The sequence below is a fragment of the Liolophura sinensis genome, chromosome 10, assembly GCF_032854445.1.
Source record: "Liolophura sinensis isolate JHLJ2023 chromosome 10, CUHK_Ljap_v2, whole genome shotgun sequence".
Taxonomy (NCBI): domain Eukaryota; kingdom Metazoa; phylum Mollusca; class Polyplacophora; order Chitonida; family Chitonidae; genus Liolophura; species Liolophura sinensis.
In genome coordinates, this window is record NC_088304.1 from 6,716,485 (window position 1) to 6,736,239 (window position 19,755).

A 19,755-nucleotide genomic window follows, 5' to 3' on the forward strand; every position below is an offset into this window, starting at 1 on the left:
TTCATGTAAGAAGAAATACTGGTTCTTCAGTGGGTCTTTGTCTTAATATGGATACATGTCACAAAATGGATATCTTTTGAAACAGGGCAGTTTTAGAAAACAACCAAAGCAATGGAGGCTGCCACCTGGTTCTTATAGTTATGAACTTAGTTATAGTTATGTTATTTTAGGTGTATAGGAAAGCTGGTGGAGTGTTCCACTTTGTCTCGATCCAGAGCAAACCCAGGTGCAGTGGTATTGAGGTGCGATGGTTTCCTCCAGGTTCTTGTGAGGTGTAGTAGTTTATCCTTAATAAGATAAGGTGCAGTGGTTCCCTCCACACACAGGTGAGGTGCAGTGGTTCCCTCCACATAGAGGTGAGGTGCAGTGGTTCCCTCCGCGTACAGGTGAGGTGAAGTGGTTCCCTCTACATACAGCTGAGGCACGTTGAATGAATGATTATGGCTTAACTCCAAATCGGCAACATTTCAGCCATATCGTGGCAAAGGTACACATATTTTCCAGGTACAGGTGAGGCAGTGGTTTCCTCCTGGTACAGGTGAGGCGGTGGTTTCCTCCAGGTACTGGGGAGGCATTGCAGGTGATTGCTGTGACATCTCACACCAACTGTGTGACCTCTTACCAACTGTGACACCATGCCTACTGTGTGACCCCATGCCTACTGTGTGACCCCATGCCTACTGTGCGGCTTCATGCCAATTACTGTGTGATCTATTGCCTTCTTTGTGAACCCATGCGTACTGTGTGACCTCATAGAAACTCTGTAACCTCATAGAAACCGTGTAACCTCGTATCAACCGTGTAACCTCACACTTGAACTGCAACCTCATACCAACAATGAGCCAACTGTGTGCTTGGGTACAAACTAATTCTAGAATGAAGCGGTGTCTCAATCAAGTGATTAAACTATTAACATCCATCATATTGACCTGTTGTTTGGAGTTTTAACATTATACTCAAAAATTGTTGATGTATAGGATGCACTGAGTTTATGGATGGGGGCAACAGGTGGCAATGGAAAAGCCTCTTGACTTCGACCTGAAATATCTGCATTCAAACACGTGACCGCATTGATTGGCCATCAGTCTTATGAGTGCTGGAAATGAGTGCTAGTGCCTGAGGAAAACCACTGGATATTGGCAAGTTGCTGATAAACTTTTCCATATGTGACGTGCTGATGTATACACCACACTGGTGGAAGACATTAAATATTCTTCAATGAACCCAAGGCAACAAACTGCCCTACGCCCGACCAGGTATCAGACACAGCCAGGAATGCAAAGCCACAGGGTGAGAAACGGCCATGAAACGCGGGGAAAGCTTAAATAGCGAAATGGGTGATAAAAGAACTGAATTCTTATATGTAAAATATATGATTTGATTGGTGTTGAAAGACTAGAACTTTTCACTGAAGCAGTCAAGTTTAATGATGGCGGAATCAGGATGTAATACTAAAAGAATATGATATAGTTTTTCTTTTAGGCTGATCCAGTCACATGGCAGTTTCATACAGAGTTTAATACGGCCCACCTTCACAACACTTTGCAAATCAATTTTTTTGTAACTCTTCTTGTACGCTACCTCACCTTATTTCATGACAGCCATCAGACATCACTTACAAAAACTTTACCAGAAATCTGATTTACACAGTACTGCAAAACTCGACATTGATCACTGTTTAATAACCATACGAACAAAAAGAGGTCATTCAGAGTGCAGAGTTTCTATAACAGTGGTATTAGAGCCATTTTTTAAATGGACAGCTCTTCTTCCCGTTTACTGAGGTTATATTTGGTACAGGAAAGTATGTACAGTAGCCATGTCACCCTTCATCATACAAGCCAAAAATCACATATAATCTTTACACCATGAAGAAACCCCACTGTTGTACACATCAACACATACTGTAGTATCGTCCTCAACGTATTCACTACTGGTACAATCAAATTTTAATAAAATGACCACAAAAAAAAATAAATAAATAAAAAAAGAGAGATTTAGATTGTACACACCCAAAACCAGATTAAACAGTTAATACTGATCTTCATAACCCCTACACATTACGCAACTCCCTCACCTTGCCCCAACACCTGCAACCCCTTCTTTTTCTTTATTCGCTTTTTCTTTAACTGTAAATATCTTACTCCATGTAGTTCTGATCTTCAATGTTCAACAGCATAGACAGGGCTATATCAAGTCCCTTATACAGGCCTACTGCTCAGACCTGGAGAACTTCCAACAGAACTAATAATACTGTCATTACCAATTTATAACAATGCAGAATTCTGATTTTCTTCTTCATAAGGAAATGCCTGAGTCCGAGCACACGGCCATTTCTATGTGGTTCTACCAGAAGTCATTTACCTTATAAAGTGAAGATCAGCTATAAAGTATGGTGCGTCTAATCATAACAAAATTTGAAGTGTAACCTGCTACATGCACGTGTATACAGTCAACACAGGCATGAGTCTATTGGTACAAATTTGTGTTCAGTTTCTGTACTATTTTCTGTTAACTGAGGGACTTTCATCTTTATATGTACTGGCTGTCTAACTGCTGAAGTATTCTGCAGTATCACACAGTCAATCTTTGCATTTGATATGTATATTTTTCTAATTCGTATTACATCTGTTTGAATCATTAACACTATGCATCCGTAAACTACACCTTTATGGATTTTGAAATTAGCACTATGTTCTATAAACTACAAAGATCAAGGCAAATATATACATGTATGTCTGTATAAAACAAATTTTATAGCCTGGAAACAGGACAATGTAAACATCTCAATTTATACATTAGATCTAATCTACATGTACATTATCTTAGAAACTACCTGAAGGAGAATCATGAAACCCACACATTACATTGGGAAGGCGGGCCTTCAGGTCAAGTGCAAAAACTAGCTCCATCCACGCTCAAGATTTGCATATTTAATGAGATGCAGGATTCTCATTGGTCATTAATACATCAAACAACCAATAAAAGCTGTGATGTTCACATCAGTTGGTGTACATGTATTTATACTCCATTGTTTTCGTACTGCATGGGTTACTTCCCATTTTAAATGATTTATACCAACCTTGACGGCGGGTAGGCTATCGGTTCAATTATCCAATGCTGTTAGTATCTGAGAGTACCAGTTAGATGGAATTTAAGTACTCACATTGATTAACACATTGATTAATATGCTTGTGAAATTTCTTGTAATGTTAACTACTTTTGAATTACTGCAATCACCCACACAGTAAATGGCCAATCTTACCATCCACGTACTACAAGGTAATTCCTTGAGAAGGGAAGTAATTCATATATTTATACAAAAACGTGGAATCCAAGACAAGACCCCTAATGAAACCACTTTTCAAATAGCTGCATTATGTTAATACCCCACTGGGTCAAGGACTCAAACACGTGCCTCTGAACCAACACGGGCCAGCTTTCAGCATGTAGGCCTACCACATGCATGTCAGTTCTGTAACCTTACACATGCTTACACACACAGAAACCAATGTTTGATACATGTTAAATTAAATTCATTTACTTCAACGACAACCTTGCTGGAATCTACATCAAGTAAAAAAAAAATGGTTGTCTTATACCAACTGGGTCAAAGTTCAAAAATATAGAAATATTTGCCTTCTTGACTGTGTTAATAATAAAGCATTAATCTTGTCTTCTCAATACGAAATAAGATTTGTTCACAGAAGAAAGTCTTGGATTTTACGGGAGAACATATACATGTTTACACAGACTCATATATATTGGCCTTTGAAAGATCTGTCAGAAAGAATTTGAGTTTTCAGAAGTTCACCCAACATTGAGCGTGTCTGTATTACACCAGTGTGAATAAACATTTTTTTCACAGAAAGCTACCCTAGGTCTGTTCACACTTTACACACTGTATGGTAACCCACAGTGGGCTACACTAGAAAGAAAGGCATACTATTACTCACTCAGTTACTCCATGACGAGATACAAAAATATATGGCGTCATTAATCCACTTATTGGAGAGGCCTAAACAAAAACAAAGGTTACTGACACTATTTATTTACATGTCCTGTCACTGAAGTACTGTGTAGCAAATACTGACACCATACATACACATACTGCCACTGAATTACAAATTCATCCTGCAAAAAAACCAACAATTTAGCAACGTGGATGTATTGGAAATCACTTCAGTATAACTTCGTTTCAGTTTAAACTCATTATTTTTCATAGCCCAACAAAGGGAGGCAACCTCGTCAACACACAAAGCTGTATGATACAGGAATATACATGCCCCTCAAGTGACCTTTGTTGTCCAATGAAAACCAGAGTAAATTGTCTCTTTCTGGATAAATCAGATTACATACGCAAATTCATAGAAGGTTACTTTCTCTAAAATCTAATTTTGCACAGCCCCTGGGTGAACCAGATCAGCCGTTCCCCATCCGTCCCCCATCCGTTCCCCATCCGTTCTCATGCCTGTATTTGGCTGTAGCATGAATTGCTGAATCATGAATTTGCAATTTTAAGAATTATTTTTCTGCCATCTCACAATTTAGGCTAACCTGGCAGAGCCTCAAGATTGGCCTTGCAAAGTACACATGAACAAACATGGTTAACAACGAATATACTATGGTTGTTACAAGTATCTCACTAAGCCTTAACTGATTAGTAACCTATTTTTCCGACATTTTTTCAGCCCATTCATAAACTCTTGTAATTTCTTTCATAAGTGACACTGTTTCTGTCATAATTTGATGTCAATGATGAGAGAAAACCATAGCTGAAGTGCTTAAAAATCTATGTGAAAATGGGTCCTGCCTTACAATGCCTGTAGATGAAGTCGCATCTGGGAATAATTTCTCTCATAAACCAAAATTGCGTAGAGTCAGTTTTCTGATAAGATTAACACACAACCATGGCATATACTAATTTGTATCATGAAAAGGTATCTAAACTGAATACAGAATTTCACACTGTACAAATGCAATCATAAATCTACCTAACAACACTCTTACCACAAAAACTGAGAAAAAAATGTTAAAATTCATTTTCTTCCACAAATACAAGTACATGTAACCCAAGAACTGAGCAAGCATTTAACTCCTTCCATCACAGGTTACATATATGCTGACTATTATCGTGAAGTCTATGATTGAAGACCTGACACCCCTGATAAACAATTGTCACTCCAACAAGTAACTCTTTTTATCAATACAACCACAACAGCAGAGACAGTTCACTGGAAGATCCCATTCACTGAAGAGGGGAGAATGGGGTGGGAATCAAGATCCTGGACTGCATGTGACGAATCAGCGGCACTACAAATAAATAGCAAAATGCAAATTAGGCCATGCAACATCAAAATGCAAATAAACAAAAGATGTTCTTCAAACACTGTGTATGTGTGAAACAATTACATCAAGAGCAAAGCCTATACAGCAGCTGTACTGAAACAAGCAGTCTCACTGGAGCAAAAACTTTTAAGGGCTGAGCCAGAGTTCAATAGGTTGTGTAATACAAATTTGACCAACAGCTTTCCTTACAAGAGGACTTGGAAACATACACAATCTTACAATGCTGATCTGTCCCAAAGATCAGTGAAATACACTGTAAGCCTCCACAGATCAAGGAGTAAAACCTCGGGACAAGCTGAAGTTTAATTTCAGCTGACACTGGAATAACTATACAAATTGGCATGTGGTGGATTTGAACCACTGACTCCTTACCATTATGGAGATCATGGAGAAAAACCTTGGAACAAGCTGAAGTTAAATTTCAGCTGACACTGGAATAAATATACAAATTGGCATGTGGTGGATTTGAACCAATGACTCCTTACCTGTGTAAGCCACACACTCATCCCAGCCCGGTTTCTGCCAAGCTGCCTCTCTTGTCTCCTTCCTTGTTTGGAGGTCTTTGTACCCTGTTCAAATACAATCCATACTCCATCAGCATACTACACATCACTGACTGTACATGTACAATTGGTATTGTTATCAACTTCATTTTTTTCAGAAACTGAATCTGACAAAGAAAAACAGTATCTGAAGTCTATACAGTTCAAAGTTATATTTCAACATGCTAAGTTAGCACAACTTTCAAAAATTTCAATATGCATCTAAGGAGATATGCTGGAGGGCTCACAGCAAAGATATGGTTTCCTGGGTTAAATATTTGAATACATTTGAAATACCTAAAATTCTGCTTGGTCTAAGCACAACCTTGACCTGCATATCCCCCACACCAGCCAATCGGAAAAGATTCTGTACCCCTTTTGAGTCAGTGAGTGTTTGGAGTTTAATGTCATGTTCGACAATTTTTCAGTCATATGACGACGAAGGAATCCTTAGGGTGTCTGTAATGTACCTCCTTGTTGCAGGACGGATTTCCACTGCTCTTTTATCTAGTGCTTCTTCACTGAGACGCCTTACCGAAAGCAAGTAAGCCACCCCGCCCAAGCCATTATACTGATACGGGTCAACCAGTCGTTGCACTATCCCCTTCATGCTGAACGCCAAGTGAGGAAGTTACGACCTCCTCTTTTAAAGTGTTAGGTGTGACTTGACCCAGGATTGATACTGGATCTACCGCTCCAGAAGCGGACGCTCTATTCACTGTGCTACCGGGGCTGGTGTACCCCTTTTGAGAAGCAAAAATGAACCTCTTTAGAGAAGCAAATGAACCCCTTTTGAGAAGGTAATGCATTTTAATATTTCAAGATCAAGACTACCAACACTTTCAATTCAAGACATTTCTATTGCAATGAATGGGTGCCATTTTTGGCATTGTCAGCAACCAATAAAACAATGCAAACATGCAACACTGCTGTGCAACTTGCTCAGGGAAGGATGAAACGTTAAAACATAAACAAAAACATGGATTCTGTATGGCAAGCCGATTCTTGCTGAACACAAAATGCTATCTAATATTCCAATACACATACAATAAGCAGACAACAAGGTAACACAACACTATATCTGGTCACAAAATATTGGCCTATGTGCAGTGGACAGTGACTAGGGGAAGGTGAGACGGTACATTAGAGCATACAGTACATGTATGTGGCACTACACTTGAAGTGCTTTAAAGGTGTGAAGTGCTTCCATTCTGTCTGAAACAAGATCTAGTACACTAGCCGCTGAATACAGTGATACAATGGGAGACTCGAGGACGAGTTACGCAGAAGGTCCAGCAGAATGACAGTAGAATGCATCATTTTCTTCTGTGACGTTGCAGTGCGTGTGCACTTCATATATGTTTCATGAGCACACGTATGCTGAATTCACTGTTTTGAAAAACCTTGATAGAGGCGAGAAGGAGTTTTATGAGTTCCCCATTACCTAAAACACATTATCCCTGCACCCATATCATTAAACTGCAAACCGTTGATTATTTTGAGCAAGCCAGCCCATCCATGTAATGAATTGTTCTCTTTGTCTGCTCAAAGTTGTTCTCTTTGTCTGCTCAGCAATGAAAGTCACAATGACAACCATCATGTACATCCAAAGCTTTTGCACGCACCCCCCCCCCCTCTCAGCCTCCCAACAAAATACTACACTAGTTTAACCAACAATACTGACAACCTGAATCTATTAGTTTATCTTCATCTCCTTCATTCTGTGCCTCCATAATACATGTAAATGTTACGCTGAAATTTGTATATTTTTAATATCTCAAAATTATACTTTACAATCTGTAAGTTTTCACTGCTTTATAGTTTCTAATTTTAAATTTTGTTGTCAAATTTCTTGAAAATATGAGAGCATTGATTTAGTTAATTTCTCCTGATTAAACTGAAAAAAAAAATTGACGTCATTTTCTTTTCCCTCCACTTCTTACTTTCACCATACCTCAGATTCACACTGAAATACAATTATCCCATTATCAAACTTCATTTAACCACTATTTTTTGTACACCTTTGCAATATATATCAGCTTGCGTTTAACATTCAGTTTTAATCAAGTTGATTCCTAATTACACAAAATCTAGAAAAATTTACATGTTACTGCATACATACCAAATAGATGCTGAACAGAGGTGAGTTGTCCAATTTGTGAGAAAAAGCCGGCTACTGCTTCATTGTTACTGCGTCTGTGCTGAATACCCCTGGCCCTTCAGTAAACAAAGCCACAAATGGCAAACTCAAAGCTACGGTCCATGGTTATGAAAAAAACACAACAAACTATCAGCATGAGTAAACCAACAGCAAACATTAATTCACCGCATATCCAACCACGGGGACCATCTCAAAATCTCAAAGCATCAGTCACGTTTGCACACAATATGGCTTTATGGCACAGAAATGTAAACTAATCAATACAGTTTCTTTGGTCTAAGGTAAATGTTAATGTTTACATGCCAAAAATGATGTGTTAAATGGATTTTTGAAGGGGTAAAGGTGCATATTTGACATTGCTAGAATAATCATGCTTTCTGTACATAATTTTCCAGAAAAAGCATAAAAAATGCCTCAAAAAGCAATAGTGCACATATGGTATCATGCCTTAGAGTAAATATGAGAAATCTTAATTTTTTACAACTGTTCACAGATACCTACTTTTTTTTTTAGAAAAGTCTATAACTCTAGGAAACCTGAACTGTTTTGAATAAATCAGATGGTTGGAGATATTGAGGTGCCACACAGTAAAGACATAAATATATACTGCATACAGAACATAAATAGCCTGGCACTGATGCAAATGTGGCAGCTATTCATGCGGAAGTATCTGTCAGAGTACAAAAAGTGTTAAGTTTGAGCATACACCCAGCCTCCCTCCACAGCTGTAGCTCCACCCTAGAGAAATGAAAGCCTGGTGAGTCTTAATTAATGCTGGAACTATTCACGAAATGCACCAAAAACACAATATCATCCACGATGTCTGCGAAAGTTCAGGCTTTATGATAATAAACCATTCTACAAATAAACCGGTATCTGTTAATGTTTTCCATCGGGTTTACTACTGCCAAAATTTTGAGCAATCAGTCTACATCTCTTGAAACCTGTGTGCTTGTAATACTCTGCTTCCTTAAGTCTTATGAATACTGTCAGAGGTTTACTTTTCCACTGAACTCTCCCAGACCTGCATTCCTTAAAAACACCATCAAATCTGCCATCTGTCAACATCGAGTGAGCTCGGTGTAGTTCTCACGGGGCTAGTATGGGGTTGCAAAAAAAAGCATTCATGCTACAGGCTTTTATTACTGGGTGTCTTCACAATATTCTTAGAAAGATGAAAGTGAAGCTTAGCCTGAAGAACAAGCTAATAGTTGCTGACTATCTCACTAAATTTAAGTGACTCAGATCTTTTAATCTTTTAATACATTAATACCTCAACCTTTTTGCATATGAAAAGAAACTTTCACGGTACATTTTTAATTTAATTTTGGATATAAAACTCAGTTGACTGAATCAGCCAATTACAGGGATTTATTCAGTCTTTATAGAATTATGCCTTCAGGATATGCTTGAATAAACACCTTGCAAAAAGGTTGAGGAATCACGGTGTACACAGTGAGAGAACCCAGCAAATGGCCTATTATAAAATAACTGTTACACCCAAACTGGCAGTGCAAATGTCAAACTGCCCCACATAAAATACTGAATAACACTACAACCATGCTGCAAAAAAAAAAAAAAAAAAAAAAAAACAAAGCGGTTACAGGCAGAGTTACTTCCCTTCACAGCAACAGTCACTGGTGTGCCTGCAGAAAAACTTACCCCACAAATGCTGCACGGTGTTTAGTTCACCGATCTGACTAAAATAGCCAGCAACAGTTTCGGAATTATTGTCTCGATACTTAATGCCTTTGGCCCTTGGAAACAAAAACATAGTAAGTGAAATAGAGGAAGATTATGAAGATCAACACATACTTAATCAATGGTACAGTCTAAGCCATGCTAAACATTCTTTGTCAGGGCCATATCTAGAAAAAAATTGAACGTTATGACCCAAAACTTTAAAGGCGACATTGTGACAGCGTGCATAAAGACATTTTATGAAACACAACTAAATGACGCTTTCTGGGATCTTCTGAGTCTGTGAATGAAAGAAGTTTGTACGAAAAATTCAACTTTTTAATGGTAAACCATCACCTTTACATGTACTTCTTAGTTTTCCTACAGCTTGATTACATGTAGTTTGATTGTCCAACAGTTTTCCAGAACTAAAATGGCTCTAGATATGGCCCCGTTTGTGGCATACTTAGTATCTCGCAGGCTCACCACTAGCAAACCTGTAGCTGGCTTCTAGCATTCCACTCCCTGATACCTGCCTGGCCCATGCTGAAAATGTATTATTGGTGAGTTAATTGTCTGTGCATAAGGTGGTGAGCCAGCTAGAATTATTTTTGGGTGTGCCACAATCATTCCAGAGACAAACCACTGGCAGTCTAGCGGCTGGCCAATGGCTTGCCTGTAGAGAACCGTAGCCTGGCTTTTACTGTACTGATGCTGCACCATGGGAACAGCACAACCCTGAAATTGTATATCCTCTGAAAATTGTGTCCTGAACATAAGCCTCAACTGATTGTAAATCACTAAGCTCACAATAACATCCTTAGTGGCCGGTGACTGGTAGCTGTCATTTTTGTGTGAAGTTCATGGATCACCACAATCACAGTGTATGTCTGGAGGAAGACCTGCCTTTTGTACCTGCTCCCGACAAGAAGTGACATACCCAAGCCCCAGCTTTTTTCCTCTCATATTCATTTCCAAGGAGGAGAAATGATTTATTTCTTTACTATACAGGTATTTGTTTTTTTGTTTTATCTTTTCATGGATACTTCCATAGTCCAGGTACATGTATCTCTCAGCAGACATGTTGCACCTTTGTCATGTTGCTGTTTTTCCCTTCAATAACCTAAACAGAGAAGTTTCATCAGAGTGTATGAAGTCATACAGTTGTGGCCCCAATTTTGAGTTAGAATTTTATAAACAGAAATCACCACAAGTACCTGGAACCTGTCTACATGTACAGACACATTGTACAGTATTAACTGTGTCCATCCAGAAACACATGTACAATATAAACCAAAGCTTACCAGAACTAGCTATTACTTCTACCCCTCACTTCTACACATGCACTGAAATGACAATTCCATCCGGCATTTGGTGCATATTCACTGCCACAACTGGCAAATTTTGAACAGAAATCTTGAAATCTTCAACAATGCCCAAGTTACCCATGTAACTGTACCCCTGTTAAGTGATGAGACAGGACGTGAGGAAAACACAAAAACTCTTGATACAAAGCCTTCTCTTCATCTTAAATGTGTACATCATGATTCTGACCAGCACTTTAAACAATTTTATTTATAAAAAATTGATCAAACAGTCCCACAGGAGGACAACAGCTGTGAGGCTAAGCCTAAACAAGCCTACATGTATCATGTGCGTCTCACAGGTTTAAATGGTCTTGCATGTCTAATGGTGGCAATGATGTACAGTGAACCTATAGAGAGCAGCACAGGCGCTGTGAGGAGAATGGATGAGGTAAACGCATAGAGAGCATGGGCGCATAATACATATTACTGCACCAGGGGATTCCCCTGTTCAGCCACAGCTGATTTCTCTATAAAGAAGGTTGATCAGAAGATTCTGATATAAAATACTCACCAATTATTTCCCCACTCTATCATGGTTCCTGGCTGGTGAATTAGATAAAAAGAAAAAGCAAGATACAGTATTAAAATGAAATCAATCTATACTTTTAACTTGTGAATTACTAGTAATGAATATACTAGTAATGAATATACTAGTAATGAATATACTAGTAATGAATACACTAGTAATGAATACACTAGTAATGAATATACTAGTAATGAATACACTAGTAATGAATACACTAGTAATGAATACTGACTGAATAACATAATAAAATAACAAGTGAACATAACACAACAGTCTTGCAAAACAAACTCGAAACATCTGGATTTGACTCATCCACACAAATGCCCTGGAACATTAGAAGACACATTAACCTCACAATACTGCATCAAGCAAAAGTGGAAAGATGTCATAATGAATTCAATGCTGCAAATCAACCGAGAGCTTGGGTCAAAACCCTGCCAAGTAAAAGCTACCAAACAAACCTCCTGACTTCTACGGTAGTTCCAAGAGAAACAAGGAGTACATATAACAAAGCATTCAGAGAATCCCATGAGCTCCTCTGCAATAAGAGTCAACATGAAAATGGAATTAGAATAAAGATAAAAGTTGTAAAGTGTTGTCGAGGTAAAGACATCACTGTGGGGAGTTTGTGCTCAAAGTTGAGGCAGTGGTCTTTGATGTGCAAATTGTGAACTGCATGCGGCAACCCTTGAACAATTCCAAACCCTGTAACTGGCTGAGAAAATGTTCTGCTATGGTAGTGGAAAAAACTTCACTACGGTGTGTCACAGTACCAACTCGCTGGAGTCGTCTTTGATATGCAAATTGCTTCACATGATTGGCTATCCGTGTACTATGAGCCCTCTCATTGGCTGGACAAATACTAAGTGACAACACTCACTGTCTGAGTGGATGGTTTAAACATTCTGTCACAGTATAGGGAGGCACATGCATCGGCCATTGTCACAGACTTCTAGTACTGTTACATATTTGGAAAGCTTTCTACAGACACTGTGTATACCAGGTAAATTCTTACACTCTGAAAATCTGGTAAAGTAGCTAGAGAGATAAAAAGCTTATCTAGATAATTGATTGCATAAGAAACTGTAGCACTACAAAAAAGGTTTGTAGAAATTTGTGTTGACAGGAGAACAGAATGAAGTCAATCTGAATGTGTGCATGATGTCCACAAAACAGGAAAATGGTAAAATCACCAAAGGAACCCAATACAGTTCTTGTTCTCCTTCATGTAGGTACAAAAAACATTAAAACTGTAGCCCTACATGAAATTTTTCTTGATTACGAAAATGGTAAATCTGGCAAATTCCATAAATCTCATAAGCAATAAAGTCACAGAAACCCTGTATACAAGACACTGTTGCCCTGCATGGAGACTTAATTTCTAGAGAATGAGTATACTACAGAAAACAAATTGAAGTTTATATAACTGGTCAATTTTTGAATTTAAAGTCTATCAATTAAAATCATTAAAAAACAATCACAAAGCTTATAAACTAAAATCAATAAAACAGTTTAACTTTCTATCAGTGAGAGTTCTTTATAGATGTACACAGGCAAAAAGAAATATAAAAAAAAACAGTGCATTTACACACCATAACTTAAACTAGCTAGCAAAAAGAAACAAATGCCTAACCTTCAATCCATGTGTGATAGCTCAATACACAAGAGCTAATAAAAAAGCAAACTCAACCTGCCATCCGAGAATGTGCATTCACACACCATACCTTACACTAGGGAGCAATAAAAAAAGCCTAACCTTCAATCCATGTATGATAGTATAATATACAGGAGCTAAAAAAAAGCAAGCTTAACCTACAATCCAAGAATGTGCATTTACACACCATACCTTAGACTAGAGAGCTAAACAAAAATAACTTAACCTTCAATCAATGAATAGGAACCCATTAAAGATGTACAGGTGCTAAAGAAAAAAGCTTAACCTGACACCGACACCAACGTACAGGTGCGCTAAAAATGATATGAAGGAAACCATATGGTACAGAGCTAACTCCATGGTTCATTTGATTTATTCTTAATAACACTATCCAACTCCTATTACTATCCAACTCCTATTAATATAAAGTTCTCAAAAGCAAAATCTTCCGTACATTCCGTAAACTTTTCGAAACTCACAATATTCTTTATGTCTTTTAGAACAAGGCTTATAACGTCGAGTAAGGCAATTATGCTGGGATAATGTTAAAAAGAGCGTTCAGAAGAACAGCATCATTTGTGGCCATGCATGAGATGGATGACGTCATCTGTTCTTGCATACCACTCTTAACATTTACTTTAATACTGCCATGCTTGTTATAGGATGCCAATGCAGATGCTTGTGGCTTGACATTAGATAAAAAGCAAAATGAGGGCTTCTGTAGCCAGGGTGGTTAGTGTGCCAATGAACCATGAGTCTCTCACCAATGTGGTCACTGTGAGTTCAAGTCCAGCTCATGCTGGCTTCCTTTCTTGCCATACGTGGGAAGATTCACCAGCAACTGTCAGATGGTCATCAATTTCTCCTGGGCTCTGCCTGTTTTCCTCCCATCATAATGTATAAGTGAAATATTCTTAAATACAGCATAAAACACCAATCAAAAAAACTAAAAGCAGAACTCCCTTTTTGTCATTCCAATTTCTCACCTTTAAAACATAACTTCTAAGCTCATATATATTTTTGGGAGGTCTTGGTTCAGGCTCGGGCCAGAAGCTGAAAGCCAGCATGATCTGATTACTGCGTGAACGTAACATCTTGTTCCTCCGTCTTCGAAATTCAATAAAATCCTACAACAGGCAGAAAAAAAATATATGATTCAAAACACACAGAACTGACTGACAATGAACTTTATTGAAAGAAGAAGATAGACGATCCCACATAACAGCATGATATCACAGTCACGCTTGAGTGCACACTGTATTCTGTCCACAGTACCAATAATAATTAAATAATTATTTATTCAAAATACACGACACATGGCTTTTAACAATCTATGTTATGATACTATTATTTTTCGTCACCACTGAAAACTGACAAATCTCATGCAAGAAACAATATACAAACAAAATCTTAGTTGTGATTCAATCAGCTAAATGTATGGAAAACCGACAAGTTTAAATGCAATTGCTAAGATGCACTGCAAACAGATTCTTGCACATGTCAAAGTAGCTGTAAGGAACTGGTGATGTGAAGCCAGTACTGTAAAATCACACCTTCATCATGCATTTTTTCTTCTTGAAATTTGCCTTTTCTGTACTGACAGGAAGTTGTTCAAAGCTGGTTACAGATTTGAGGACAATGCGGATACATGATGTTGTTTTCGCCCATGCACAATGTAAATGTAAGACAAAGATGGCATACAAGAAATTTGCAAAAAATGAAGTAGGTTGAACATTACTGGTTTAACAGCCACCAAATAACTCAGTGATTATTAACACATGTTAATAACAAATTCAACTATTAAAGCAAGACAAACTGACCTCATCAGTTCTGTAGATTAAATTGGCATTGTTGAGGACAGGGTAGCCTCCCTTATATGACCAGATGTGAACTGTAAGCAAACATAAATTGTGCATCAAAAGTCAAGACTTGGACAAGGTAGAAATAAAACTGAATTCAGAAAATGATGTTCAAACAATTACGCTTAACCATGGTAACATATCACATTCACTCAAACACAGCCAAGGCAAAATTTCTAACAAAATCTAGTCTAATAAAACTTACATTAACCTGACAGAAGTTCCATTCATATTTGAAATGACAGCTATTTATTGGTTTGATGTGATTGACATCAAAAATGCACTGCACTAATAACACAATAAATATACCAGATAAAATAGCTGAAGTTCAGACATTGTCGGACATGTGAACATACACGCGCCAAATAACAGACAGGTACAGAAATGTGAACATACACGCGCCAAATAACAGACAGGTACAGAAATGTGAACATACACGCGACAAATAACAGACAGGTACAGAAATGTGAACATACACGCGACAAATAACAAACAGGTACAGAAATGTGAACATACACGCGCCAAATAACAGACAGGTACAGAAATGTGAACATACACGCGCCAAATAACAGACAGGTACAGAAATGTGAACATACACGCGCCAAATAACAGACAGGTACAGAAAGGTGAACATACACGCGACAAATAACAGACAGGTACAGAAAGGTGAACATACACGCGCCAAATAACAGACAGGTACAGAAATGTGAACATACACGCGACAAATAACAGACAGGTACAGAAATGTGAACATACACGCGACAAATAACAGACAGGTTCAGAAATGTGAACATACACGCAACAAATAACAGACAGGTACAGAAAGGTGAACATACACGAGACAAATAACAGACAGGTACAGAAAGGTGAACATACACGCGACAAATAACAGACAGGTACAGAAATGTGAACATACACGCAACAAATAACAGACAGGTACATAAATGTGAACCGTAATAACTGAACATAAGCAATAAACAGCCATGAACAAAAAGACGACAAAAACAGTCATAAACAGTAACAGACATGAACATAAACAAGACAAAAACAGACATGAACATAAAGAAGACAGAAACAGACATAAACAAGAGACAAAACAGACAAGAACATAACAAGACAAAAAAAAAGACACGAACAGAAACACAACAAAAACAGACCTGAACATATCTAGACAACAGCTGACTGACTTACTAGCTTGATCTTGGTCCCCAATCTCCACAGTAAAACTGCCAATCAAACAGGAACCCGTCTTTTTGTCATGCATCAACTGTTGAAACACTCCACTGCAAACAAAAGTGGAGAGACTGGCTGATTGACTGATTGATTTAATTACTGAGAGTTTCATAAACAAGGCCGAACTCGGAAAGAAACACAGGCAATAACGCACGTAAGTTTACCCAGTGGATTGTCTAAAGAGTCTTTTTCATTTTTATTTGCTTGTTCAAGTTTGAAGCTTGTTCAAGCTACTGCTATAAAATAAACTACATCTACTAATCATTTTTCTTTTAAATTACAGCCCGAGAAGATTTATGGGTGGAGGAAAGTGCCCGGAGTAAACCACCCACCTCTGTCAGCTACGTGACAAATGTCATGACTTAAGACTGCTGTTGATACAAAAACGGATTTGAAAACACCACCTCATTGGTCAAGGCACTAACATTTGCAATGAGCCAGCACTTTTACATTCTCATTGTGATAGCAAGGGCTCTCATTACAGGTTTAGCAGCAAGTAGCATGTCTGAGTTTATTTATTTATTTGATTGTTGTTTAATGCAATACTCAAAAAATGTTTGATTTCAAGAACAGTGACCAGTTTAATGGGTGGATGAAACCTAAGTACTCTAGAGAAAACCACAAACCTTTGGCAAGTTAGAGACAAACTTTCGCACTGTCCAAACAGCCACACAAGTGTCACTGACCACTTTATGTCACCAAGACCTTTCTACAAATTGCAAAGCCCATGGCAAACCATCTTTACTAACGGATCCGTTGCACATTTTGCAAACTTAAGAAAACAGCTTTTACTTACAAGTCTTTTAGATAGTCTTCCATGTATTCAGGTTTCACACAGTGAACTAAAATCAGAAAAGTTTAGACAAAGAGTTCATAACTTTCCATCCAAACGACTACTTTGGATCATATATCATCAATTTTTAACTGGACACTCTATGTGCACAGCCATGAGCATTTATATTTATTTATTGGTGTTTTACGCCTTACTCAAGAATATTTCACTTATACGATGATGGTCAACATCATGGTGGGAGGAAACCGGGCAGAGCCCGGGGGAACCCACGACCAACGAAGGCTGCTGGCAGACATTCCAACGTATGGCCGGAGAGGAGACTTGAACTCACAGCGACCGCATTGGTGAGAGGTTCCTGGGTCGTTACGCTGCGCTAATGTGCTAAACAACTGAGCCATGGAGGCCCCTCATGAGCATTTATAAGAGAATATTAATGACAATGTTAAAGAATAACTAAAATCAACACTTGCTCTGTAATTCATATACTGTTTCTTTGCTGGCCAGCTTGCTTGAATGAGACTCTTTGCTGGGCGTAAGGGTACGGACATTGAGTAAATTTTTTAACCACCCTCCACTTTCTGGGGCAGGCTCTGGTTCAGGTGTAGCTGATCTGCATACCATAGGACTTGTCCCCAAACATCTGCACAGAAAAAAGAACAATGAATCTGTTAGTTGACTGACTTACAGATTTATTCAAATGACTTTCCTGCCAGATCTATTTCACCCACGTTACAGTGATTAGATTTATGTGAAAAAAGAAACTGGGTTCTGAATATCCTCCTTTCCAGGTTTTATTAGTGGAAGAAACCATAGTGCCTGGGTTCTGAATATCCTCCTTTCCAGGTTTTATTAGTGGAGGAAACCATAGTGCCTGGGATAAACCACCAAGTGTTTGTATGTTAGTGGCCACCTTTTCCACAAGTACTGACTTACAAGCCATTGTGGTGAAAAGCAAGGATTTTCAATGAAAGAGAGACTGTACACATGGTCAAATGAATGTTTTTTCCACAAGCAGTGAGAGCAAGGTAATCTGCGAGTTCCCTGTCAAGCTGGATATGAACGCGCACTTTGAGTTCTCTGGCTGGACAGTTGTGGTGAATCTATTACAAACAAGTTAGTTGTGGAGTGGGATAGCTCTCAATTCAAGTGAGGCAGTTGCGAGTTACAGTGTGAGACAGGCTCAAATGTGTCGGATGTACAGTACAGAACATTTATCACTATTCAAATAGTGCATTAAAAGATTCCCCTAGCATAAATCGATGTCAACCAAATCTTCAAACAAATTAACTAACCTGTTCTTAGGGTGGCATTACCAAAAATAGTCCATGGCAACAACACAAAATGACAAAAAAGAGCATTTGATTTCCAGGGTCCAACTTTCTGTGGCCGCCATCTTGATGTGTTTGTCTTATTCACATGATCAATGTGATCACTCGAAATTTCATTCGAGGGAAAACTCCTGAACTTGGCGATACATCTGCCTGGTCATAACCTCAAGATTAGTCTTGTTAAAGCAGCATGATGGAGGCAGGCTCACTAACTGCTGGTATACACCAGGATAACATGATTATTTTTCATGAACAGATGTGATAGTCATGGGCCTTTTTGGTTTAGGGGTCTCAAAACAGGTTAGGTTAATTAATTACAGGGACCACATGGTCAACCTTGATATTTATTTATTTATTTGATTGGTGTTTTACATCGTACTCAAGAATATTTCACTTATATGATGGGGGCCAGCATTATGGTATGTATTCGTTACCCTGAGCTGGTGTGCTAACCCCCTTGGCCACGGAGGCCCCGTTGATTACACTTATGCTAGCAAAGTTTTAATGTGCGTGTAAACTGTGGCAAATGTTCCTTGCTATCAATCCGACATGCTTGGGAATGTTAGGCGCAATGTTACTCTTGAGATTCTTGAAACAAGAGTTACCCCATTCCACTACTACGGACATGTCGGTTTAGGTCAGGAAATGGTGAAGATGGTGGATATATTACTTGTGATGTGATGATCATTTTCAAAGTTTATCACAGTGTATATATTTCACATGTATCTACTCTTTTCTTTTAAATAAAGCTGATATTGTTTCCAGGCTTTACCGCGCAAAACTTGGGAGAGTTGGTGGGGGTACCATCATCGTGAATAATTTGTGATACATGAAATTTTGGTGAACTGTACTGTAGAAAATTCAGCTGACGATGTTGCTGGGGCACAGGGGGGTGTGTGTGGGGGGGGGGGGGGTGTACTTGTTCTTGTAGGGTATCGGATAGGACAAGATAATGATGTAGTCTGAGACTCAGTCATAATCATCCGACAACAGGCGCATTGCCTCTTAACCATTGCATTTGTCACTGATTTGCCTTTGACGTTTGTCTACCTGATGAGGTTTGCATCTCGGGGACAAATTCTATTTGATAAGGCAGCCGCAGAAACTTTCTGCCCAGCAGTTCTCCAGAGTGCAGCCATCTTCGTGTATACCAGCCTCGTTTTCATTCCGGCGATCTTTTTTTTTTTTCTAAAATTTGATAAGATGTAATATTTTCGAACGCCTTTCTTTGTAATTCGTAATTTTAAAGAAACAAACATAAAA

The 19,755-nt window shown here is 38.4% G+C and overlaps 1 protein-coding gene across 3 annotated transcripts; it reads right to left on the minus strand.

The window, feature by feature from the left end:
• Nucleotides 1-1,980: 1,980 nt before the first annotated feature.
• Nucleotides 1,981-19,635, minus strand: LOC135476192 (protein NipSnap homolog 1-like). Of its 3 annotated transcripts, none has more exons than XM_064756131.1 (10): nt 19,543-19,635; nt 17,635-17,804; nt 17,168-17,213; nt 16,330-16,421; nt 15,100-15,170; nt 14,266-14,406; nt 11,611-11,642; nt 8,014-8,108; nt 5,835-5,918; nt 1,981-5,313 (listed from the first exon to the last, which is right to left on the minus strand). In XM_064756131.1, exons 1-10 carry the CDS (start codon nt 19,629-19,631, stop codon nt 5,249-5,251), a joined length of 885 nt encoding a protein of 294 aa, XP_064612201.1. In that variant the 5' UTR covers nt 19,632-19,635; the 3' UTR covers nt 1,981-5,248. The 3 variants fall into 3 exon arrangements, with proteins under 3 accessions (XP_064612201.1, XP_064612200.1, XP_064612202.1); XM_064756130.1 differs by lacking the exon at nt 8,014-8,108 and adding an exon at nt 9,715-9,809; XM_064756132.1 differs by lacking the exons at nt 8,014-8,108; nt 19,543-19,635 and adding exons at nt 9,715-9,809; nt 18,457-18,901.
• Nucleotides 19,636-19,755: the final 120 nt, after the last annotated feature.